This window comes from Cupressus sempervirens, chromosome 4 (assembly GCF_028749045.1).
Source record: "Cupressus sempervirens isolate cs-2001-9-10 chromosome 4, ASM2874904v1, whole genome shotgun sequence".
In the NCBI taxonomy this organism is placed as follows: domain Eukaryota; kingdom Viridiplantae; phylum Streptophyta; class Pinopsida; order Cupressales; family Cupressaceae; genus Cupressus; species Cupressus sempervirens.
Window position 1 is genome coordinate 577104720 of NC_143121.1, and position 27140 is coordinate 577131859.

At 35.7% G+C, this 27140-nt stretch overlaps 1 protein-coding gene across 2 annotated transcripts in view; it reads right to left on the bottom strand.

The window, feature by feature from the left end:
- Positions 1-225: 225 nt before the first annotated feature.
- LOC149562513 (vesicle transport protein GOT1-like) overlaps positions 226-27140 on the bottom strand; it is a 54350-nt gene continuing 27435 nt past the window's right edge. For both annotated transcript variants that reach the window (XM_089823890.1, XM_089823889.1), the window contains exons 5-7: positions 941-1038; positions 682-763; positions 226-599 (exon numbers count right to left, since the gene is read on the bottom strand). In XM_089823890.1, coding sequence (XP_089680016.1) covers positions 561-599; positions 682-763; positions 941-1038 — 219 coding nt within the window. In that variant the 3' untranslated portion in view covers positions 226-560. The remainder of the gene's footprint in view (positions 600-681; positions 764-940; positions 1039-27140) is intronic.

Below are 27140 nucleotides of genomic sequence, written 5' to 3' on the forward strand. Positions count from 1 at the left end.
GCCTCAACTTAACAGTATGATTGTGCCAACAAACAGTCCTTGTTTTAGCTTTACTGGTAATAGAAACATTTATTTAGCAATTGTGGGAATAGAATCTTTCATAGTTTTTGTCACTATAAAAGAAACATGCAATCAAGGTATTTGTGCACATGAAGCATTAATAAGGTATTTTTGCACATGAAGCATTAATGGTGGTGATCTGAGTTCATATGACAAAGGAGGAAATGTTTCAACACCCACAATTACAAACCTTTATTTAGAATATAATTAAAAAAATATTGCAAAGTTACAGCCATCCAAAAAAGTATTGCCTGATCATGTGTTTAATGCACCGTAACGTGCTGTTGTTAGTACAGTAAATTAAACATCAGTTATTGCTAGCAACAAATTATCAAAAAGATGTTACATTTGCGAAGAGAAACATACACAATGTGTGAAAAGATATAATTCACTGATACATTCCAAAAGAAATAAATAATGCTACAAAGCCATACCCAGTACACCTGATTACCAACATAGACACCAAATCAACAAAAAATTGTTGACTGGCAACTGATTTCTTAGACTGCAACCCTTCTCTGTCCAAAACGATCGAAAATCTGCAAATGTGCATGAAACAATGTAAGATCCCAAGTTTGCAATGTCAATGAATTTCATAGACCCAAATCAAAACATACTTACGAAGGCAAGAAATGGGTGATGGAGCAACCATCCAAGAACAGGCACTTTACACAGAAATGCTTTAGCAGTGGGCCAAAAACCACTGCAAACCAAACAGCCATTCAAAGATTAGCACCATATATATCTTATCAAAACTGTTGACGACAAAGGAAAACTTTAAGGCATTGAGATTTCTTATAGCTTGTACCATTAATAAGACATGGCATATTGTTTGGTATCTGAAATTCCAGAATATGTATTAGAGTCTAGAGATATGAACCTGAAGAGGACAAAAAATCCATATGCTTCCAGCAACATGCCAATAAATGTCCAACCGACAATAAGTACAAAGAAACCTATGACAAAGGCAATTGTGCCCTGCAGAGTGCAAAAATTGTATTTAGATCACTGCTCAGGAATAAACTGTTTGCAGCATAATACATACATTATAATATGATATATAAAAAATAAAGGCTAGTAAATCTTGTATAGAAAAGGTAAAGTTAGCTTTTCAGGCCACAGCCAAGCATGATGACATTATGGCTTGTGAGACATCCTTGCTGATATCCATAAGACCAATTCTAACCATTTACCTTGAAGTACAAACTATTCAACATGGCTTCTCAGAGCATATTTAAAAGAAATCATGAGAACATCAAGAAACAAACACAGAGCTCTTTTTTACATTGAAAAGAGTTGAATACACGTCAAATTCACAAGCTCAAATTGAAAACATGAAACCCTTGTTGAAATACCTGGGAGACATGTTACATGCTTAAATGTATAAATGTCAGTTGTTGAGATGAGAAAATCTTCCCATCAAATACCTTGTGTAGTATACTACAATGGATAAGGCAGTGTAAGTCCTATACAAATGTGAGTTAAGAGATGCCTCTTAGGGGATCTAAGCTGGACATCCCACAAGGGAGATTTATCAATCAAGAAAGAAGTGAATGGAAAGGCTATTGATGCAAACTATTTCTGAAAGTATTTTGAAGTGTTTCTAGGGAAACTATCGCAAGACTACCTGGTTGGCAAACTGGGAAATAAAGGAAGCTTAAAATTATGTAAAGAGCATGGTTCAGATTATTGAGCACTAAGTATTAAACAAATGGCATAATGGTAAATGCTTCGAATTATTGAGTGCTAAATAACATTAAACAAACTTGTTAGGATGCAAATATGCATGAATGTTTAATACATATTCCCAAACCTCTATTGTGAAGGCATATAAATAAGATGTGTTATTGTAGGGGTAAATGCATAAATTTAAAACAAAACAAAAAAATTATCTCGGAATTTGCAACCTAAATATGCTATTATGTACTACATGTGGTTACTTTTAATTCGTTGCTATATTGAGGTTCCAGCTTGCATGTCAAGATGGTTCTCCAAATAAACATCCATCATGATCATGCCTATACATTCATCTTTCAGTATCTGTTGAGGGAACTGATACTAAACTAAGAAGTGTTCTAGATAACTTGTACTGATCCATAAATGGCATACATATTCCACTATACCATTTAGTAACACATTTATTTCCATATATCTTATTTTCCAGTGTTGTGCTACTGAAAAATACTGAGATATTTTAAACTTGTGCTTTCTACAACATTTTGGCTGGCTTTCATACATTGCAATATGATAAATTATAAATGCTACATAGATTGCATATCATATTTCAAATCCCAACCATTACTACTAAACATGCATAGTATGGTATAGTATAGTATACATATAGAAATTGAAATGCTTGTAATACTGGTTATGAAATGATGTTTCACTAGAACATACGAAATTAAAATACATGAATATAGCAAAATTGCAACATGAAATAGAACCATTGAACATTCAACATAGTAACATATTACATACCCAATAGTAACATTCAAAAATCAAAATTCAAATAGAAATCCAAGTCCCCATTCCAGTGGCAGCATGGTTGCCAAATGGCGAAGGTGGGGGGTTACTTAGGTACTTGAGTACCTGGTGCGGGCACGTCTTGCGGATGGGTACTTTGAGGCTTGGGAGGGGGGTGTGAGTCCCCGTGTAACACTGTTTTTCGAAGATATTATTTTACACTTAAAGAGTAATGTAAAATTGTGTATGAACAAAACAACAAAAAGACTCCACCTCTTCTCCACAAGTCTAATACATTTCAAAAAAAGTCAATATACATGATCACTTAAAGTTTGGTAGCTGCAAGAGATATCTGTGTACCTATGATTGCATCAGCAATGAACATTGTATTTGAGATATTCTCTGCTGTGTTATCTAATCCTATTATAGTCAGGCTGCAGATAATCTTCATTTATGAATGCTCTTTCATATAAAGAGCCATGCCCTTTGAAGATCATGAAGAGTCTTCAACGTTGGCTAATGGAAGGCCATGTGCGTGTTCTAAAGAGACTTTTCTTGTGTAAACGAGAAGTTATCGCATTGCATCTGAAGAGAGTGTGCATGTATATTGATGAGCCAAGACAATGGAAGGTCAAGACGATGAAGGGGTCTTCATTTTGCAACAAGATAATGAAGGGTCAAGGCAATTTTATATAATCTTCAGAAGGAATTCGTATGAGATTGATTATTGATATCATGTGTTTCTGAATATTACCTCAGTTTGAGCCTTGTGTTTCGGCATATTGTATTTCAGACTTTTTCTTACTCATCAATAAAGAGATTTTATTGTGTGGATGGGTTTGTCTCCCTCAAGATGGAGGGCCTTCCCAGCATAAACTGATTTCTTCATGTTCATTATTTGTTTCTTCTGTTTATTGTCAATTCTGGTATAAATCATTAACATGGTATCTAAGTGGGTTGGATAACACAAAATAAGGGTAATCAAATTCAAGCATTTCTCATTCCATTTGGGAGGTGGCTTTGGAGTGTCTTCATTCTTCTTTATATTATTTTGGCACTAGCTAGATAGACCTTCTCATATGTATCATGAAATTGATTTCATTAAAAGTTAATGCAACTATATCGATTATTTAATGAGTCGGTTTCAATTTGAGGAAGTTGTGTGCTTTCTACAAAGCTGTCTATTGTAGATCAGATGAGTCTATGTATGTTGGATAGAGGCATCCGGGTGGTGTATTTTCTTTGAGTGCAGCACTTTCAGTGTATAGTTGATGTATATTAATAATATGTGTTTCAAACTAATGTGTGCTGTGTTTTAGATTAAACAATGTACGGCATTTCAGATTTAGGTAGTGCGTGTAAAATTTTTGCCGCTGAGGAGATACAAGAATAAGAGTTGAAATAAATATTCAAAATTGAATGTCATATGTTGAAGGACAGTTGAGCTTTTTGTGATTATGTGTATGACCGGCTAAATTCTTTTCTTTAAGTATTCTATAAATGATTTAGTATTTTTTGAGGGGGAGTGATTATCATGATGTAATTGGTAAAATACTTGCTTAGTATTAATAGAGATCGAGAGGTCAATATATACAAAAGAATAAATGATGTTTCCTTAGAAAACAATTGTAAAGAATATAAACATTCTATTCTAGCTAAAAGAAAGTTAAAGAAAGCTAACAAATAACTACAAACTAACTAATATTAGAAACATTCTAATATTTACAATAGATTACAAATAGATAACCACTGACTAATAATAGAAACTTATCTATTATCGTAATACTCTACCTTAATGGTTAATCTATCCACAACACCAAGCTGTCCTCTGAATTTAACAAGCTTATCAGGACCAAGAGGCTTGGTGAGAATGTCTGCAGTCTGATCCGTGTTAGGAACATACTGCAAGTCTATTGTCCCATCTTCAACCAGCTTTCATATGTAATGATAATGAACATCCACATGCTTGGTTCGTTCATGGAAGACTAGCTTCTGTGCTAACTTGATAACACCTTCGTTATCAACAAGCAAAGAGGTTAGTCTTGTTGGTGACATCTGCATACCCTCAAGCATTTGACGAACCCAAACAACTTCACAACCTACCTTAACTGTCCCTCTGTATTCAACCTTTGCAAAGGAGAAAGAAGTTGTCTGTTGCTTCTAACCAATCCATGTGACAGCACCGAATCCCAAATTGAACACATCTAGAAGTTGAATTTTTATCGTCAATAGAGACTGCCCAAATTGAATCTATGAACCCACTAAGTCTAGGGTTGGAACTCCGAGAATAAAGAAGGTTATAATCTAAAGTACCCTTCACATAACGAAGCACACACTTTTCTGCCATCCAATGATCAGCCTTAGGAGCTGTCATAAAACGTGAGATGTAGTTGACTACAAAGCTGATATCAAACCTAGTAGCAGAGAGGTAGATGAGGTTGCCTACTAGTTGCCTGTATGTAGTATCATCAACGGAAGGAGAATCAAACTTTGCTGATAACTTGAGACCTTTCTCCATGGGTGTAGATTTGTCTAACAGAGCCCTAGCATATTTGGATTGAGAGATGAATATACCAGAAGACTGTCACCAAACCTCAACATCTAGGAAATAGTGCATGAGCCCAAGGTCAGTCATATCAAAAGACTAGCATAAATTATGTTTGAATCCCTGAATCAAACATATTGAACTGCCAGTGATGATAAAATCATCCACATAAATAACCAGAAGGATGATGTCACTGTCAGTAGTCTTGATGTACAAATTTGAGTCTAACGAACTCCTCTGGAAGTCTTGATCGTTGAGGCACTTATCAATTTTCATGTACCATGCCCGAGGGGGCTATTTCAAGCTATAGAGAGCTTTCGCTGATTTGAGAACCTGATGTTACTTACTAGCAACCTTGAAATTAGGAGGTTGCATCATGTAGACCTCTTCGTGGAGATCATCATTCAGAAAAGCACTCTTGACATCCATCTGATGGACCTTCCAGCCAAATTGTGCTGCCATAGCTAGGACTAATCTGATTGTGCTCATCTTTGCAGTAGGAGAAAAGGTCTCCTCATAATCAATGCCCTAATGCTGAGAAAAGCCCTTTGTAACTAAACAAGCTTTGTACTTATCCATCAAATTTGTATTTGATTTTGTAAACCCATTTGCAATTAATGGGTTTCTTCCCTAGTGGAAAATTAGAAAAGACCTAGGTGTTATTCTTCAACAAGCTCTGTTGTTCAAATGTCATGGCTTGTTCCCACTCTAGAATTCCTTTAGCCTCGGAATAAGTTTGAGGTTCAAACACATTGTGAATGTTGGCCATGAGAGAAAAGTTAAACACTATAGATTTTCTCTTTTTTCGTGCAGTTCTCCCATAAATGAAGTCATCATCATGAAGATCAGCAAGTTTCTTAGCCCATCATTTAGGCCACAGAGGAGAATGACCAACATTAGTATCAAGAGATGCTCTATGATCAAGTTCCTCATCTAAAGATTTTGGATCAAACTCAGATAAAGCATCTACAAATCCTACAAGAGAAGTTGGAGGTGTCTGTACACAGATCATTGGTATAACTAGAGCTGCAAGAGCTATTGGAGCCCTCCCATCAGGTGGACCTAATGGAAGCCTAACTCTCAAATCATGAGCCTTCATAGGCTGGTCTGTTGGATTAGGAACAGGAGAAACAAGCATTAATGGTCCTCACTGCTCATCAAAGACTACATCACGACTATATAAGAGACGAGATGTCTCAGTGTCAATCAAGCGCTAGGCTTTGTAAAGACTATTGTATCCAGCAAGCATGAGACTTTGACTCTTGGCATCCAACTTGGTGCGAGAAGCATCGGGGATCCAAACAAAAGCAAGGGAGCCAAAAACTTTCAGGTGACTAATTTAGGGCTTGTGACCTAACTAGGCCTCTTTCGGAGTCTTACCTTTGATCACCACTGTGGGTGACCAGCTCAAAAGATATATTGCAGTGTTAACTGCTTCTGCCCAGAACTTCTTCGAAACATGTTTGTGTTCGAACATGGAATGAGCCATCTTAGCGATTGTTTTGTTCTGATGTTCAACTACACTATTTTGTTGTGGTGTGCGGGGTGTGGTTAACTGCGTTTGATGCCATGAGTATCCAAGAAGCTAGAGAAATCATTAGGACAAAATTCCCCCCCATTGTCTGACCTAAGAGTAATAATAGATTTCCCAGACTCTTTTTCAACTAAAGGTTTAAACTTCTTAAAGACAAGAAATGCATCTAACTTCTTTTGAAGAAAATATACCCACATTTCTCTATTGAAATCATAAACGAACAATAGAAAATACCTAGGCCCAAGAATAGGAGTGGTCATAGGGCCACAGATGTCGGCATTGTTAATTCTATAACTTTAAATCATATCGATCTGATTACAAATCGAACTGATCTGTTCTTGCTTAAGATCCCTTCTAAAGTCTTTATATATGTGTCTTCCCTTCTTGATAGGTATTGGCATCTCTCTTAGATAACTTGGTTTTTATCTGACTAATCTATTTGGTTAGTTTAGGCATTAAACTAATATTTTTCTTTGGAAAGTCGTCAATTTTGAGAAGGGCAGTCCAGGCCAACTTTGGAAGGGACATGTCCTTTGTAAGGACATGCCCCTTGATCTCTATATTTAATAAGGGTGTGATTGAAGTTTAAGGACACACAAGAATTACAAGTCTGCTTCTTAATCAATACTGCCCTAAGATGACTTGCAAAAGATAAAAGCATTTCTAGAATTATATTTCTCCATTCACTCAAATCTGAACATTGAAGATTATACTCTAAAAGTACAAGAACAAGGTATACACTAAGTCTGATTTATTACAGAATTTATAGAAACTTTATATGGTATCAAAGCTCTGGTAGTGGAACCTAGGCTCTGCAAATTAAATAATCAAACTTGATATATATCTAGCATTACTCTTTTATCTTCAATGGCATACACAATCAGACTCAAGGACAAGTTTAATGGGAAAGAACATTTTGAGGCTTGGAAATTCAAAATCATGATGGTTCTTGAAGAAAATGATGTAAAACAATTTGTTGCTTCAACATCCAAACAACCTAATGTTGAACCTCATAAAACCATCTGGAGTAAAGGGAACAGGAAAGCTATACAAATCATATTAGATGAAGTGAAAAATGAAATAGTACCCATGCTAACGAAACATCAAACAACATTTGATATGATGAAAGCATTATTAAATGCATGAGGTTAACAATGCAACTAGAGTTTTAGCACTAACGAGGCAACTTAATCATATACAAATAAAGAAGGGAGAATTGATGAATTCTTACTTCCTAAGGGTTGTCAATCTAAGAGATGAACTTGCAAGTATAGGAACTATAATTAATAACATGGAATTGACACTGATGGCTATAGATGGATTACCAAATTCATGGGAAACATTCGCACAAGGAGTAAGCACCAAAGACAATCTTCCCGACTTCAATAGACTTAAGGGAGATTGTCTTCAACAAGAATCTAGAAAATTTAAGAAAGGGGGAAAAGTTGAAAACTGAAGATGAAGAACTTCATGTTCTTAACACATATTCCTATAAGGGCAAGAAGAAAAAGGGTAATCAAAAGAATGACAAACCTAAGAAAAATCTATCCAAAATAAAATGCTTCAAATGAGAAAAGTTTGGACACAACAAATCTAATTGCCCTGACAATTCTAAACAAGAAGTAAATTGTACAAACATTACTAAGGAAGATAACTATGATCCTGAGAATCGTGTATTGTATTCGGCACTATCAAATGAAGTATCAAGCAAGGCATGGGTGATTGATAGTGGATCATCCAAACATATTACTAGATACAAAGAAGCACTAGACTCTATATTTGAAAAAGTTGATGGTGAAGTTACCATTGGTGATAATTCCGCTCATTCAGTCTAAGGAATTGGGAATTGCACCTTGAAACTAAAGTCAAGCAATTCTCTACATCTCAAAGGAGTACTCTATGTACCAGGAATAAAAAGGAATCTAATCTCAGTTACAGCACTTGAAGATGATGGACATAATGTTGCATTCATAGATAGTAAAGTAATGACTTGGTCTAAGAACTCCTCATTTAAGAAAGCAAAGTTGATTGGTAAAAGAAAGGGATACTCATATGAGCTAAATACAGAATCTTGCCAAACTATTCAAGCCTTAAGTCATTAAGTTGTTGATATAAACAAAATGTGGCACAAAAAGTTAGGACATCTAAATTTTAAAACCCTATCAACTATGGAGAAGATGGTTACTGGTATACCTAAGCTGAACAAAGATCACTCAAGCATATGCAAAGGGTGCGCTCTGGGTAAGAACACCAAAAGTCCATTTCATGATAGCACTAGGATAACTAACAATATTTTGGAATTAATCCACTCAGATTTATGTGGACCTATGTTTGTTCCTTCTAATGGAGGATTCTTGTACTATATAGTTTTCATAGATGACTTCTCTAGGAAAACTTGGATTTACTTCTTAAAGTGTAAAGAATTAGAAGAAATCCTTAGGAGATTTAAAGAATTCAAAAACTTAACTGAAAACTTTTCAAGACTCAAAACTAAAACTCTTAGGACTGATAATGGGGGGGAATATACCTCAGATTTGTTTAAAGAGTTTTGTAAAGAAACAGGAATTAAGAGGGATATACCATTCCTTATAACCCACAACAAAATAGGGTATCAAAAAGGAAGAATAGTACAATTATAGAAGCCGCAAGAGTTATGATATTTGATCAAAATCTAGAATATTATGTTTGGGCAGAAGCCTCTTGTATTACTGTCTATATTTAGAACAGAATTGCTCACTCCAACCTAAGAGATAAAACTTCTGAAGAAGTCTTTACTAAGGTTAAACCTAATATAAGTCATCTTAGGATTTTTGGGTGCCCAGTATACATACATGTTCCAAAAGAAAAGAGAACTAAGTTAGAACTCTCCAAGAGAAAAGGTATTTTTGTAGAGTATAGTGAAACATCTAAAGCATATAGGATTTCCATACCTAATCAAAAAAATATTGAACGTACTAGCTATGTAATTTTTTAAATAAGACTTAGCTTTCAAAAGGGCCCTAAGTTCTGGGGATCCCTCTCCTTTACCTAGTGCTAAAGAAAATACTGAATTTGAATCTCAGAGGGAGAACATTGAGGAAATTAAAGATGAAATTCAAAGTCTCAATTTTGAAGAAATTCAAAAATTCTAAGAAAAAACCACTTTGGGCCATTAAGACAATAGAGGAAGCACAAGACTTCGCTGCACTATCTAGAATAGTCAAAGAAAGCAAAAGACCCAGAAGATTTTCTAGTTATACAGCAAACATGAATGATTTGTCTAAATTAGAACCAACCAATGTTTCAGATACTATTAAACATTCAGCTTGGAAAGATACTATGCTAGAAGAATACCAATCCATTATGAAGAATAATGTTTAAGAAATTTTTCTAAGACCTGAAGGAAAATCTATTGTTTCTTCCAAATGGATATTTAAAATAAAGCATGCTACTGATGGTAGCATTGAAAAATATAAAGCTAGATTTGTTGCCAGGGGATTCTCTCAAAAAGAGGGGATTGATTATGAAAAAACTTTTGCTCTTGTTGCCAAATACACCTCTGTAAGAGCAATCCTAGCTATTGCAGCATCGAAGGGATGAAAAGTACATCAGATGGATGTAAAAACAGCATTTCGAAATGGAACGATTACAGAAGAGGTATATTTGGAGCAACCTGAAGGATTTGGAACTCATGACCCTAAAGTTTTTGTTTGTAGGCTCAAGAAAGCTCTCTATGGACTTAAACAAGCTCCAAGGGCTCGGTACGAAAGAATTGATAAATATCTCAGTGGCTTAGGATTCTCCAAGAATGAAGCTGATCCAAATCTATATTATAAAAGGGATAAAGATGGTATAGTAATTTTGATACTGTATGTTGATGATTTACTAATAGCAGGTGATGATCATCTCATAGCTCAATGCAAGAAAGATCTAATCAAAGAATTTGCGATGAAAGATTTGGGACTCCTTCATTACTTTCTAGGACTAGAAGTACGGCAGAATTTTGACAACATTATACTTAATCAAGAAAAGTATACATTACATATCTTGAAGAGATTTGAAATGTGGAACTGCAAGTCTATGTCTTCTCCAATGGAGACTAATCTACATAAACTTAAAGAAGCAATAGCAGAATCACCTTCCATAGATTCTACTCTCTATAGAAAAATGATTGGGTCTCTTATGTACTTGGTAAAAACAAGACTTGATATTTGCTATACTATTAATGCCTTAAGTCAGTTTATGTGTGAGCCAAAGGAGATTCACCTAGTTGCAGTTAAACACATTATGAGATACTTATAAGGACTCTTAACCTTGGGCTCAAATATGACAAAGTTGACTTGGATTTACATGGATTCACAAACTCAAATTGCGATGGAAGTGTTAAGGATAGACACAGTACTTCAGGATGTTGTTTCAGTTTAGGATCAACAATGATATCATGGATATGCAGAAAGCAGTCTTTAGTAGCACAAAGTTCCACAGAGACCAAATACATTGCAGCAGCAATGGCCTCTTGGGAAGCAATTTGGCTTAGAAAGTTACTTGTGGGATTATTTGGTCAAGCCATGAATCCTACAATTATTCATTGTGATAATCAAAGTTCCATCAAGCTTTCTGTGAATCTAGTTTTCCATGATAGGTCCAAGCATATTGAAATTTCTTACCATTATGTTACAGATATGGTAGACAGGAATTCTGTAAAATTAGAATACATTTGCACTGCAGATCGGACAGCAGATATTCTTACCAAACCTCTCTCTCAAGTGAAGATAGATCACTTCAGGAAAACAATTAGTATGGTTGAATTATAAAATTTTGTATTCTTTAAATTATTAATAAAAATAATTTTATTGTCAAGCTATTCACTGTTATGGGCTCCACCATCTATATTCATTATTTAAGAGGTGACGATCTCTAAGATAATGAATACTTGTATAAAAGACATTATGAGAGATGACGATCTCTTAGATAATGTGTTGAACAATAAAAAACTACTATCAAATCTAGATGAGTTCAAGATCATTTGTGATAGACATTTCTATGTCTGAGTCACAACTCGAATAAAGGAAGAATTTATTCTTCAAACTTTATCTCGTGTTCTGGTAGATCTTAACTCAGGATCAAGTTGTGATATAGGATTGCCAATACCTATGAGTCACAACCTGGATAAATGAAGAATTTAATCATTCTTCGGACTTTATCCTATGTTGCATTACATGCAGTACTAACATCACTAGTATAAGTGATAAGTCATATCATAAGATGGAATATGACTTCGTATCATGTGTTCAATGATAACACACGCTAAGAAGATTCAGATAGATATAGAGTATCAATCTTTGCTTGTTCATCTTAATTGAAGTTGCTAGATATGATATCTCTCAGTATGATTATCAAGTTAAGAGGGAGTGTTAATTCTATAACTTCAAATCATATTGCTCTAATTACAAATCAAACTGATCTGTTCTTGCTTAAGATCCCTTCTAAAGTCTTTATATATGTGTCTTCCCTTCTTGATAGGTATTGGTGTCTCTCTTAGATAATTTTTTTTTATCTAACTAATCTATTTGGTTAGTTTAGGCATTAAACTAATATTGTTCTTTGGGAAGTTGTCAGTTTTGAGAAGGGCAGTCCAAGCCGACTTTGGAAGGGACATGTCCTTTGTAAGGACATGCCCCTTGATCTCTATATTTAATAAGGGTGTGGTTGAAGTTTAAGGACATACAAGAATTACTAGTCTTCTCCTTAATCAATACTGACCTAAGACGACTTGCAGAAGATAAAAGTATTTTCAGAATTATATTTCTCCATTCACTCAAGTCTAAACATTGAAGATTATACTCTGAAAGTACAAGGTATAAACTAAGTCTAATTTATTACAGAATTTGTAGAAACTTTATAGGCATGAACAAGCTGAGGTACCTGAGAAGCTCGCCATGAATTGCCACTAGTGAAAGGTGTGTGATGTTGCTTCCCAGCCTGGCATGCATCACAAACTTCAAGTTGCTGAGTCTGAATCTCTGGCAAACCAAGGACAAGCTCGTCCCGAGCAAGCTAAGAGAGATAATGCACATTTAAGTGCCCATATCACTGATGCCAAAGTGTGCTACCAAAAGACTGTTGAGCAGCCATAGCTAATTCCCCAAAATCACCAAAATCAATAAGTCGAAAAAGACCATGATCCTCAAGACCCACTGTAACAATAGACTTGTTATCTCCAAAATCTGCACCCTAATTGCTTTAAAGTCTTGAAACCCTCAACAATTTTGGAGGAACATTAGATCAACCAGAGGTTGTGGGTAACCTATGACCTGATTGAACCTCTAGATTCTAGGCCAGTTCCTATCTGATATATCTGATATCTCAACTATGCTAATGAAGATGTGAAATTTGTGTGAAAAAGGGTAAAGATGTAAACTTGAAAATGAAACCTAAATGATGAAAACTAAGGTGATACACTAGAATTGATAATGCAAATTATTGTTATACTTGTAACACAATGAATGATTTCAACAGAGAATCACGAAAACACATCTTGAAAGAACTATTAATTCATATCAATATTTTAAGAGAAGGTTAAACTATGAATATATGAAAGGAAATCACTCACAATCGAATATATCACTAAGTAAAACACAACTCAAAACCTATGAAAATAGATATCAGACATAGAAGATGCAAAACGAAACATAATTCAAAAAGTTTATCAATAAAACACAACTGAATAACATCAATCACCACAAAGCATACAATCAAATCCTTTACTCCAAAAGCTGAATCTAATGAAAACTGTATTACGATCAAAAGCCCAAATAACAATATTTCTGCATAATAGCTCAGAAAAATCAAGAAAAAGATGCCAAGACGAATATCACATGCACATCCCTCTCCTCTCAAAATCTGGACCCCTTCTCTATAAACAAGAGGGGTATATAACAATAACAAACTCAACACCACCTTCCCACAAAATCAGGAAGTGAGGGTCGAAATTATGAGTTAATTGTTTATATAAATAGCCTAACAGCTCCAAAAATATGCCTTGTGCACTCCAAATTATACCTTGACCACACACGCATGTAAACGAGTCCAAGAAGACTCTAAAAATGCCAAAAATAGCTCTATAATTGACTCCAAAATCATGAGTCTAATCTACAAGTCCAAAAATAGCAACTCCTCGAATTTAGACATTAAAACATGCAAATTCCCTTTTTACAACACTTAGTCTAATTTTAACTCTGCCTTTTAACATTATTTATTATTTATTGCATTTTGAGTTATTATTATTTACTAGTTGATTAATAATTTATCAACTAATAATAATAATTTTACAATTTCTTCAAAACGCAATAATAATAAATACATTATTAACCAAAACAAATAATATGGATTTTCAAAATTAAATCCTATACCATTAGTCTTAATTAATAATTTACCATCTCCTTATAATGTTGCGGACCTGAAATTTCATGAAACGTAAGAAAGGAATGTTAAAAGGTAACAAAAATCTTATTTTTGGCATTCGAATGTTATTTGGAAATCGCATGAAGAAAGAAAAAGGCTATGAAACCCTAGCCGAAATTAAGGCAATCTGGATTTTTTCGAGTTTTTGCACTTTGTTGGGTTGTTTGCTGCTGTCATTCTCCTCCATGCCTGGTTCAACTGGTTATTCTCCTTCATACTATGAGTGTGGTTGCATTCTCTATTTCTTGGCTCCTGGTCTTGTCTATGTCGTGAGTTATTCTTGCTCCATTTTGTGGCCCATTTTCCTCTTTCATTGCAGTGACTCCATTGTTCTTCAGGGGTTTATGTAGTGCTTCACTTTCATGTCATAAGTCATTGTTTCTCCTGCTATTTTCGTGGCTGTACTTCACTTTCATATCGTGAGTCAAGTTACCATTGCTTGCCGTGAGCGCTTGGATTGTTCTAGGTTGATGCCGTGAGTTCTTAATCTCTTCACTTTTAATGAGTCGTCTTCTGCTTCACTGCTTGCCGTAAGTTGTAGTTCTTCACAGGTTTAATGCGTAAGTGTTGGGTTGTTTTCATGCTGTGAGCTCCTATTGTTTGTCGTTACTCTGCTATTACTTGTAACTGGGTAAGCCATAACTGAGCTTCTTTATGTTCATTTTGTGGCTCTGCTTCTTGTTGTCGTTTGGTTCTGGTTATAGCCGTCAATTCTCTAGGTGTATGTGGAGGTTTTTGATATTTTCTATCTCCAAAACTTTGTGGAGATCTACAACTCACTGTTTTAGCCACCATTCATGGTGATTTTGACGCATTTCATCTTGCATTTCCTCTGCTTACAGCCACTGCTTGTTCAAATCTGGGCTATTATTGTATCTATCCATGGCCGGATGTTTGCTGACGGCTTCATTCTGGATATTTTGTTGACTCATTTCCTTGCTGGTTTATGCCGTGGCTCTGTTTTTTGTCACGACTCTATTGTAGCTAGTATTTGGATATGAAACTTCATGGCTTTGTTTGTTGTTGTGATCTGGATCACATAGAGTTATGTATGCAGTCTTTTACTTCTCTTTTCTCTACACTTTGTTCCTAAACAAAATATTAAACCAAAAGGTTTCAAAATAATACAATTGTGTCCCTTCAATGTTTTTTTTTATTATTTATTTATTCAGTTTTGATACAGCTTCCCATTGAATAAAACTGTTATAACTTCAATATGTGACTGCTCCAGATACTCATCATTCATATTCATTTGCTTGCACATGTACGCCTAACTGTTTGCCTATATTTTTATATTACCACCTGAAATAATTTGAGTGAACACCTTAAAAGCATGGATATTTACTCGTATTCTTATTCAAATTTGTGTTCCCTTATTGATGTTTCTAATAGAATATGTACATTTGTAGCTGTACACTTTCAGATCTTTTACTTTTAATGCAATAAAGAACATTCTTTTACTATTGCTTTCTCAACTTTGACTGGCTGATTTCTCTATTCGCTGCCTATTCTTTTCCCTCAGCCCATATTCCCTGTAGCTTTCACTTTTCAGCATGCTTGTTGATTCATTGCTGCAACTTGATGTTTTCAGCCCTATTATTCCATCTAAAACAAAAGGTTTCAAGCCTATTCGACTTGTCCCTTTAATGTTTGAATTTTTCTGATATTAAAAACAAAAAGTTTCAAATCAAATATGACTCGTCCCTTTTATGCTTTTTTTTTTTGTTATGAATCAGTCACACGCAAATAGTTCAATTTGTTATAATCTATTGCACAAGAATCAAACATGTTAATATTGAAACATTTATCGTGATTGTCCTCTTTCTCTGTTGATGTATGTCTTTATTTTGCTACGATGAGTAGCATGTTAGGACTGTGAATATGAGGTGAAGCGAGGTACTAGCATTGCTGAGATCCATTGCATCTAACCTATCTTTCTTCATGAATGCAGGGATCAAATGCATGGAAGGGATGCAGTTCGAGGCAGCAAACAGATGGACGCAAATGGATGCAACTCGACCAGTCATTATAGGCAATGACTAGTGCCCATGACCTTTCCTCTCTTTATACTTCTTTCATGTTATTCATTTCAGTAGAGTAGGAATATATATCAGTAGATAGAGACTACTCTTACAGTCAAATGTGTAAGAGAAATTTACTTTTAGCATCTTTATTCCACGCTTGTAAACATTAATTGTACCATCATGGTAAATAATACAAAAACATTGTATATTATTTCAATATGAATAAAAATGCTTCTTTTTTCCTATTCTAAGTATAGCTTGAAAGTGATAAACATGTATGCTTTACTCCATTTGAACATATGTGAAAATTGAGTAACATTTTTGGCAACCTTTGCTAATTGTCTGCCTACTAGACACTTGACCAGTTGCTTTTGATATCCATTGGGCATGAGAGTCTGAATTTTATGCATTCTTGGACCTAGACCAAACCTAACACAACTCCTAAAGTTGCTGGTTGGGTTTGGGATGTATGCAAATGAGTCTAATGAGACCTAAAAACTCTTGTTGGACAGATTTACATGTACGATCAGATCTCAGTATCAACTTTAAAAGTCAAAATTTTCATAGTTATCCATCTTGAGCATGCATGTCAATGTATGAATTGGATGGATACAGATGATTAATAGACGTATGTGCATGCATATGGCTAGGGTTGACAGCCATGTATGCGAGTATGAGACTACCAGTATGACATGAAATGGCTATGACACTAGGTGTATCATATGTATGTGCGTGCTAATTAGGTGCATGCATTCAACCCATGCATTGATGCGTATGAATGAGGTGGGCAGGCATGAAATGAAATTTAAACAACCCAAACCAGCAACTTGACAAAACTTAAAAACTTAAGCAAAAACAAAAAACTACGCTAGGAAAGAAAACAAACTGACATGCCATTGGACAGCACTTAAGGAAAACTTAAACCAATATGCAGATACATTTATTGAAAACATGAAACCTAATCCTAGAAAACAAGTAAAAGATAGATCATACCTCAAAGCAAGCCTTAAGGTGTATCCCATTAACAGGGATTGGTAGAACATCTCCTTCAAGAGTAGCAAGCTGAAATGTATTATGTTCTTTGCATTCAATTGTCTAAAAAGAGCCCACCCAAAAATGATCAAATTTAGCACGCTGCCCTGGTCTCGTTTTGAGGACATCTCACTTCAGCAACATATCTCCTTCCTTAAAATGACGATCCTTTTCCTTTTTACCAAATGTCTTCTTCATCTATAACTGCTGATATTCCATTTTCCGTAACGCTTCACTCATTTCTTCTTCTAACTCTAGCAATTTAGCATACCTTAGTTTGGGAGGATCTTGTTCTTCAAATAATATCAGCTGATCAGCAAGTTGTAGGGAAGGAAACTCAGAAGTAATAGGCAAGTTAGCCTCTTTCCCATATACCAAAACATAAGGAGATGTTCCAATGATTTGTTTAGGGGTAATCCTACCAACCATAAGGAAGATTTTAACTTTGAATGTCAATCACGCTTGTTCTCCTCTAGCGTTCTTTAGATGATCCTTAACAGATTCTTATTCGTGCTTTCCGCTAAACCATTACCTTGAGGGTAATAATTTGATGAGGTATTGAGATATATATCTTTCTTTAATGCCCATTCAGTCACTCTAGCTCCCACAAAAGCTAATACATTATCAGAAATGATTGAATCAGGAATCCCAAACCTTGTTGTTAAATCATCATAGAAATTAAATACAGCTGATCCATTTGCCTCTCTCAATGCTATTGCTGAAGTCCAACGTGTAAAGTAATCAGTAGCTGTAAGAATCCATTTGTGACCTGCACTAGAACATGGATTGATGGGGCCCACAAAATCAATTCCCCATTTCATAAACGGCTAATCAACCAAGATTGGTTGCAAAGGTAAGGCTGTTAGCCTTTCTTGGCCAGAAAATAATGCGCATCTTTGACATTTCCTTGCCCAAGTATGGGCATCTTTGAACAGATTAGACCAATAAAATCCTGCCCTTAATACTTTGTAGATTGTTGTCTTTGGGGAAAAGTGACCCCCTTCATCATGGAACTGTTCCAAGATCTTGCTGGTCTGATCAGCATTTATACAACGCAATAACATGCCGCTATGGTCTTTTCTGAACAAAAGATCATCAACCAAAACATAAGAAATAGACTGAAGTCTGAAGTACCTGTGTTTAGCTCTACCAACCTCAAAGGGCACTCCCTTGTTCGCAAATAATGAGTCATTCCAATCAACCAGCATGCTGATTGGTCATTTACAGCCTGATTATTATTAACCAACAACAAATTTTGGCTATTTTCTACCTCCTGAACAGTGTAATCAGCCAATTGTTAACACAAACCTTTACCTCTGACAAGTTTTGTGATATGAATATCAACATCATATTCCATGACACGAGTTATCCAGCCTACTCTCTTTTTATTTAAATCTCTGCTTAATAAAGATTCTTTCACACTCGGATGGGCTACCATTAAATGAATCTTGCTGTTAGAAACCAAATGTTCAAACTTTTTCAGACTTTTAATAATAGCAAGAACTTGTTTTTCAACAAAGTTGTACCTTTGTTCGTAATCTAGCAAACCTTTGCTGAAAAATGCAACAGGTTGCTCGAATCCTTCCACATTCTTTTGTACCAGCATTGTTGAAATGGTGTCAAACCTGCCATAAGCATATAAAATAAAATCTTTGGTAAAATTTGGATTAACCAAAGTAGGGCCAGCAGACAAGGCTTTTATAATTGCTTCAAAACGTCTCCCTTCTTTGGTCCAATTGAAAATAATATTTTTCTTTAACATTGTTGTTAATGGCTTCAAAAGATTTGCCATATCAGGTATGCCATGCCTAACAAAATTGATCCTACCAATGAAACTTTGTAGCCCCTTCTTATGGCTAGGCAATGGTAACTCTAAAATTGCTTTACTCTCTCAGGATCTATAATGGTGTCATGTTTTGAAACAATATATCCAAGAAGTCTTCCTTCATGAACAACAAATACAATTTTCTTACGATTGAGGGAAATACCAAATTCTCTGTATCGTTCCAGCTATTTTTTGAGATGAAAATTGTAATGCCGCCATTTTTAGCAGGTTCTTGCAGTTGGCCAAGTCAGTTCACCATCGCGACCCTCATGAGCTAACAATAGGATTTGGGGGTCTTAGTTGTGTGTTTATAGGCTTTCCAACAGCCTATGGTATGTTTTGGCTCCATTTGAGGGACTTACCACTTATAGTAAGTCAATATGTTGGTTCTGTTGAACTCACTTGAGTCAGAGGAGTTGGAGGATGCTCTCATTTTTTTATTTCGGGCTTCCGGTTTGGGCTCCAAAAATCTTGGAGGGAGCGTCTATTTCTAGTAAGTCACGCTACCAGGTTCATTCATCGCCTTTCATCATCAGGATTACTTTGGTGTTGTCAGATTTTGATTCTGATGCTTCTTCAGTTGTTTTCAAAGACAGGTGAATTATTATTATTATTCATCTAAATACGCTGAGGTTGTTATTTTTGTTAGTGTTGTTGGTTGATCACCTCAGTATCATAGCTCGTTGGAACCAAGACGAAAAGTTTTAAATTATGGGAACAAGAAACAGTGGCCTTACATGTCAGAATTTGAAGTTATGGTGGAAAAGGTCATTTTTGGAGCCAAAAGCAATTAACAAATTAGTTTATAATGGCACTTTATTATGTTTTAATGTTATGTGTGGGAAGCTTCTTAAGTGAAGTTCATTGGGGAAACTTTGTGCCATTTGGAGATTATAAATATGAGCCCATTTGATTAATAAAGCATCCGATTGATTATTTTCTTTTGTTGCCTACGAAGAGTTTATGACTTTGCTAATTTATTTGCCCTTGCTGAAGTATAAGGGTTTGGAATTAAGAAGTGGCTAGTAATTCACAGCTAAAGTATTGTGAATTAATTCTGAAAATTTTCTTAATTAAATTATAGTATTTCCCCACTGTTATGTACTGTACCTAAGAGTTTCATTGTGGCTGAAGAATTTGTGATTTGGAACGCCATTATTGTCTACTATTTGGCGTGGTTAAAGAGGAATATACTAGGGTTTTCATCCCTATATTTGGCAGTGATTTCAAACTTTGTAGAAGGCTACAATCAATTATTGGAGGGCAGCAATCAGGTTTTACAGCACCTACAATTATAAGCAAGGAGCATGTATTTCTAAACCTACGAGTAAATTGGATTATTTCTTGAGAGCTGCAATCCATATTTCATCTGTTAGAAGTCAATTTCCAAATTCATTATTGCATTCTTGTAAATTTTCAAAAGTCAATTTTTAAATTGGATATTAGTAGTATTGCCATCAATTATAGAATTAATTCTAAATTGTTTAGTGGTGTTCATTGTCCAAATTGATAAAGACTTAATCAATTAAAATTGTGAGCAGCTGGTTGTGAATTTAAAACATTATTTATTGAGTGATAATAATTTGTCGACCAAATGTTTGACAAAATATCAAACTGTTGATTAGCAAAAGCAAATTGATGTTCGTTAAGAATATAGCCTATTGAAGGTTTTTACAGTGGTATTAGAGCGGTTTCCTACCAGCCTATAGGAATTGGGCTCAATTTTTATTTTGTTCGGTGTTGACTTTGAAGATTTTCAAATCTGATTTCTAGAGTGACCAACACTTTATTTTCTCCAGCTTTGGACAGACATAGGACTAGCAATTCTAGAAGTCAATGGAGTAACGAGGAAGCTAGCGTAAAAATGAATGCCTTGCAGGAGAGTTTGGAGAAACTGAAGCTTCATCAATAAAGGTTAGCGGAGAGCTTGTCAAATCCCATGACAGTTTAGAGGGCAGCAAGGTATTATGGTTTCCGCCTTTAGAAGGCCGACATTGAGGTTGCAGGAAAGGAAGCTTGAGTTTTCCCTGACAAATGTCCATAATGTTGATGTACCTATATTTAGTATGGCATTTGCTAGCCCCATCCACAATGTTGATGATGGACTCATTTCACAAAGATCAGTAGATGTGTTAGTACCCTTGATAGATAGCAGCACTAAGCTTCAGGTAGTTGAGGCTCCCAAGGTAGTTGCTATGGTTAGTTCAGAGGTAGTTGATGATGTAGTTGCCACTGACTTTTCAGACTCACCAAAGGAGGGAGTTGTTATTGGCGACTTATATGTCAGCTACTGTAGTGTTGCTCCAATACAGGAGACAGTTGCTTCCTTAGGTGGGACCGAAGCACGTATGGAGTCACCCAACTATGATGTTTGTGATATAGGTGTTATAACGAAGTCGGGAGATGTGGATGCAAATGGTATGGACACATCTAATGATGCTATAAGCTACACCGGGAATGATATCCCTTATCAGATATTGGGTGATGGCTCCGAGGAGGTTTTTGATGAGTCCCAAGAACAATGTTTACATGATCTTACGTTTGAGGAGGAGATTGATATTGCGAGAGCTTCCATTTCTTCAGATGAGGAGTTGTGCGAGGATGATGGCACATGTATGAGTGATCTTGTGGTGGGTAGTTCTGATTCAGTTTCTTGTCACAGTGCAGTTAGTGAGATAGAGAGATTGCATAGGAGTCAGCGGTTACAGAGACATCATGTGACCAGTCAACTAAAGGTGAGTGATAGTGACATTTCTTCAGCTCTTGGGCATCATGATGTTGTCCATCAAATGCTAGCTACATCTGGTTGGGGTGCTCCTATGTCTAATGAGCGCAGTGATAGTACTCTTTCTCTAGCAGAGGTTCATGTGCTTTGAGAGGCTCTCAGGATCTTGAAGCATAATTACTTGTAGCTAGTTGTTGACCGGGATTACCTTTTGGAGCGGGGTAGCACCTATCATGAGACATTGTTAGAGAAAAAGGAGGAGGTGGTGGGGCTCACCCAAGAGCTCAAGGTGACTGTGGACTCTCTTCAGTGTACTCAATGGGCTCTTCAAGAGTCACGGTCAAAATTGGATGAGGTGTGGAGTTGGAGCATGTTTAGACCACACCAACCCCAAATCCAATTCAGTTGCATATTATGGTTGGTGGTGAGTTTGCTTCTACGGTTGGGGATGATGGACATGATGATGCGGCCGACACATCCGTCCAAGATATGGGTGCAGTAGATATAGATGAGATGAGAGTATCAGGGGAGTTGGGCTCTCATGTTGATTTGCTTCCTTTTGTTGGAAGCGAATCTATTTCTTCATCTCATACAACCGATAGCATTGGAAAGTTGGCAGTGCCACATTTTCAGAGGGATCAGCTGTGGGTCATAGGGGAGCAGGTTGATGCTTCCACATATAATTTCTACTGCATAGAGTCCTTCATGGAGTATCTATTGGAGAGTTCAGATGTGAGGGAGGATTCATACAGTGTTTGAGGATACTCTCATCCGAGGCTCTCATGCTATTCAGAGGTTAGTGGGAAAGATTGTAGAGACTCTATCTACTATGCTTCCCCACCGAGATTTTGAAGTTGGGTTTGCTGAGAGGGTTGCCCAAGATCCTGCCCAACCAATAGTTTGGAGTCAAAGATTGAAGCCATCTTCTAATTCCCAATTCAATGATGATAAGCCCTTGACAGAGATTGGGGGTTTTTATCGACATTACACTGTGAGAAGTGCTCATCATTTTTCTTTTGACCCAGAGGTAGAGGACTTGGTTTCACGTCGGTGTGGGTTGGCTCCAATTTCATACCATCCATTATGGGATGGGTTAGCACCATCTTTTGTAGATGGGATTGAAAGTTGCTTGTAGTGTCTACACACCCCAGACATTTTGGCAGAGGTTGGAGTTGGTGTTAGTAATTCAGGTACCTGTGGTTATTACCATCTCCACAGTGCAGTTGGGTGTGATTATCAATTTGATGGGAACTCAGGTGTGGACAGAGTTGGTATTTCAGTTGCATTGAGTTCCAATGGGTTGTTGCCTTCATCAGCACCTCAAGTCAATTTTCAGATGATTCTAATGTTGATGTCTGTTATTTGGGTGTTGGTGCTACAAGAGTTGTTTGTATATAGCAAGGATAGTATGTAGTTCTACCTTTGGGATCCAGGTGGATTGTGATGTCTATTTTGCTCCAGGATTGCTTGGGGACAAGCAATCTTAGGGAGAGAGGACTGTAATGTCCCCAGTTTTAGCAGTTTCCTGCAATTGGCCAGGTTAGTTCACCATCGCGACCCTCGTGAGCTGACAATAGGATTTGAGGGTCTTAGTTGTGTGGTTATAGGCTTTCCAACGGCCTATGGTGTGTTTTGGCTCTGTTTGAGCGACTTACTATTTATAGTAAATCAATCAGTTGGTTCTGATGAGCTCAGTTGAGTCAGAGGAGTTGGAGGATGCTCTCAGTTTTTATTTTAAGCTTCTAGTTTGGGCTCCAAGAATCTTGGAGGGAGCGTCTATTTCTATTAAGTCACCCCGTCAGGTTCATTCATCGTCTTTCATCATCAGGATCACTTTGGTGTTGTCAGATTTCGATTCTGATGGTTCTTCAATTGTTTTTGCAAGACGAGTGAATTGTTATTATTATTCATCTAAATATGCTAAGGTAGCTATTTTTGTTAGTGTTGTTGGTTGGTCACCTCAGTATCATAGCTCCTTGGAACCAAGACGAAAAGTTTTAAATCATGGGAACAGGAAACAGTGGCCTTACATGTCAGAATTTGAAGTTATGGTGAAAAAGTTCATTTTTGGAGCTAAAAGCAATTAATAAATTAGTTTATAATGGCACTTTATTATGTTTTAATGTTGTGTGTGGGAAGCTTTTTAAGTGAAGTTCATTTGGGAAACTTTGTGCCATTTGGAGATTATAAATATGAGCCCATTTGATGAGTAAAGCATCCAATTGATTATTTTCTTTTGTTGCCTGCGAAGAGTTTCTGAGTTTGCTAATTTTTTTGCCCTTGCTGAAGTATAAGAGTTTGGAATTAAGAAGTGCCTAGTAATTCACAACTGAGGTATTGTAAATTAATTCTAAGAATTGTCTTAATTAAATTATAGTATTTCCCTACTGTTATGTATTGTACCTGGAAATTTCATTGTGGCTGGAGAATTTGTGATCTGGAACGCCGTTATTGTCTACTATTTGGCATGGTTAAAGAGGAATGTATTGTGGCTGTCATCCTTATATTTAGCAGTGATTTCAGACTTTGTGGAAGGCTGCAACCAATTATTGGAGGGTAGCAATCAGGTTTTAGAGCACCTACGATTATAAGCAAGGAGCATGTATTGCTGAACCTGCAAGTAAATTAGATTATTTCTTGAGAGCTACAATTCATATTTCATCTATTATAAGTCAATTTCCAAGTTCATTATTGCATTCTTGTAAATTTTCAGAAGTCAATTTTTAAATTGGATATTAGTAGCATTGCCATCAATTATAGAATTACTTCTAAATTGTTTAGTGGTGTTCATTTGTCCAAATTGATAAAGACAATCTATTAATATTGTGAGCAGCTGGTTGTGAATTTAAAACATTATTTATTGAGTGATAATAATTTGTCTGCCAAATGTTTGGCAAAATATCAAACTCTTGATTAGCAAAAGCAAATTGATGTTTGTTAAGGATATAGCCTATTGAGGGTTTTTACAAAACTTATGGTCTTTAGCCTCCTTGCTGAAAACAGGAATATCATCTAAATATACCAATACCATCTTATACATTAAGTTTCCAAAAGCCATATCCATAGCTTTCTGAAACGTAGCTCTAGCATTAGATAATCCGAAAGGCATTCTCCTATAAGCCATAGTTCCCCATTTCGTAGTGAATGTTGTTTTAAACTGATCCTCATCCTTTACCAAGATCTGATTGTAACCAGAATATCCATCTAACAAAGAAAACCTTTCAAACCCTGAAACATACTGTAAAATCTACTCCATAGAGGGTAAAGGGTGCCTATCTTTTAGTGAAGCCCTGTTCAAGTCCCTAAAATCAATACACAAGCGTAACCACAATGTCCTCTTCCTCCATCTTGCGACCAATGGCAAGCAACTGATCACAGATTTCCTAAATCCTATTCAGGTGAGCCTAGAGTGATGTTCGCTCATCCATACTAATTGAAAACAGAGTGTTCTTCAAAAAGAAAGCTCTACTTTTGTCAGAAGTCCCATGAAGATTCTTGAGATGTGCCCATATCTCGACAGTTGTCTTGTTGGATCGAATCTGAGAGAGTTGATCATCAGCTAGGGATAATTTGAGAAGCATCATTGCCTCCAGATTATTTAGATCCCATGTATTCTGATTAGTATCAAGGGCAGTTAGACACTATGTGAATCCCAAAACAATCTGATAAGTATTCTGATATTCAAAAATTGCTATTATCCACTGCTTCCGAGTGCCATAATTTTGACCATTGAATTTTGAATTGTTCTCGAGCAAAATATTAGTCAGAGATGCCATAGCACATTTTTCAATGAAAAAGCATTAAAATTTGTGAAGGCGCACACTTTGAGGCAAAGTATCAAAAGACCTAGAAAAATTGAAGAAGTACCCTAAAGAGAGCTTGAAAACCCAGAAAGAATATGTTGTCGATTCCTGGATCCGCTAGCATGAAAATTGAGGCACCCTGAAAAATTTGACAACCCAATTGAACTCTAAAAAAACCCACCAAGAATTTATGATCAAAAAAAAAATTAGAGCCCAAGAATTAGGGTTTCAAACGGAAACATCCTGGACTAAAAAAGATTGAAATCAATGGCAAATTTGCAGCAAAAAACACAATTTATGGGCATGAATCTATTATTGAGGTTTTCAAGAAACCCTTAGCATCGCTCCCAGCCCTAGATGTGTAGGAAAAATAAATGAAAATGCCCAAAAAATAGTCTCGTTTTTTAAACAACGGCCAAAAATAAAATATGAATATTGATGGTCAATATTCTCAGACAAACCCTAGTTTGAAGCAAATATTTCAGAAAAAAAAAAAATTCAAAAATAGGATCTAATAATTTCAGAAATGAAATTATGATTTTCAAAAAAAATTTAAAAAGTGGCTCTAATACCATATTAAGATGTAATTGGTAAAATACTTGCTTAATATTAGCAGAGATCAAGAGGTCAATATATACAAAAGAATAAAACTATATTTCCTTAGGAAACATTCATAAAGAATAGAAACATTCTATTCTAGCTAAAAGAAAGCTAGAGAAAGCTAACAAATAACTATAGACTAACTAATATTAGAAACATTCTAATATTTACAATAGATTACAAATAGATAACCATTAACTAATAATAGAAGCTTATCATTATTATAATAGTGACAAATTTTGTTTTGGAGTGTACTATGTTGATGGACTTGGCAGTAAGAAATTACTGAAAGAAAGGCTTCTTCTGTGCGAAGTTTGGAGTTTCCTAAAGGTTTGACTTGATGTGGTTCTTCTATGGGAGCTTATATCTATTACATCCAATATTTGTTGCAGTATACTCCTAATTCAATGTTAACGTAAAGCAACATATGGTATAAATCAAGAACAATTGGCTTCTACACAACAACTAATCAAGTATAGCAATGAGCATCATGTGCAAGAAGTTTTTAAGGTATAAATTGGAAAATGAGAAAGACATGTATTAAATGAAGTCTTCATCGACGAGAGACGGCAATGAAGTAGCAATATCATATTTAGTAATATCATTTTCTAAAGTTGACAGTCCATTAAACAAGATTATGCTTGTGGGGAGCTGAAATTAGAAATTTGCCAATTCGGCAATTATTAATGTTTCTAAGGTTGGGTCAGTGTCAAAATCAAGCATTAGTCACCTAACTTCATCGACTATATGAAGGAAAACAATAAAAGCTAAACACAGTGACTATAATGTCATGTTGGTAATAATAGAATTTAACTAAGACACAATCACTTAACATAGGCGTCTATTTACAAAGGCATAAAAATATATATTTACCAAATTGTGCATAATTCTAGGCATATAGTAGTATGAATAAGTAATGTGAAGAGAGGAATATTTAGATTTCAAAATGAAGTATGTGCAATTTCAAAAAGGTTTGTATTAAGTACTGACCCAAGATGAAGAATTAATGTGATGGATTTACAAGCAGTGAAGAATACAAAAGATGCATATCAAGATTATGAAAATAACTGATATGAAGGTTTTCAA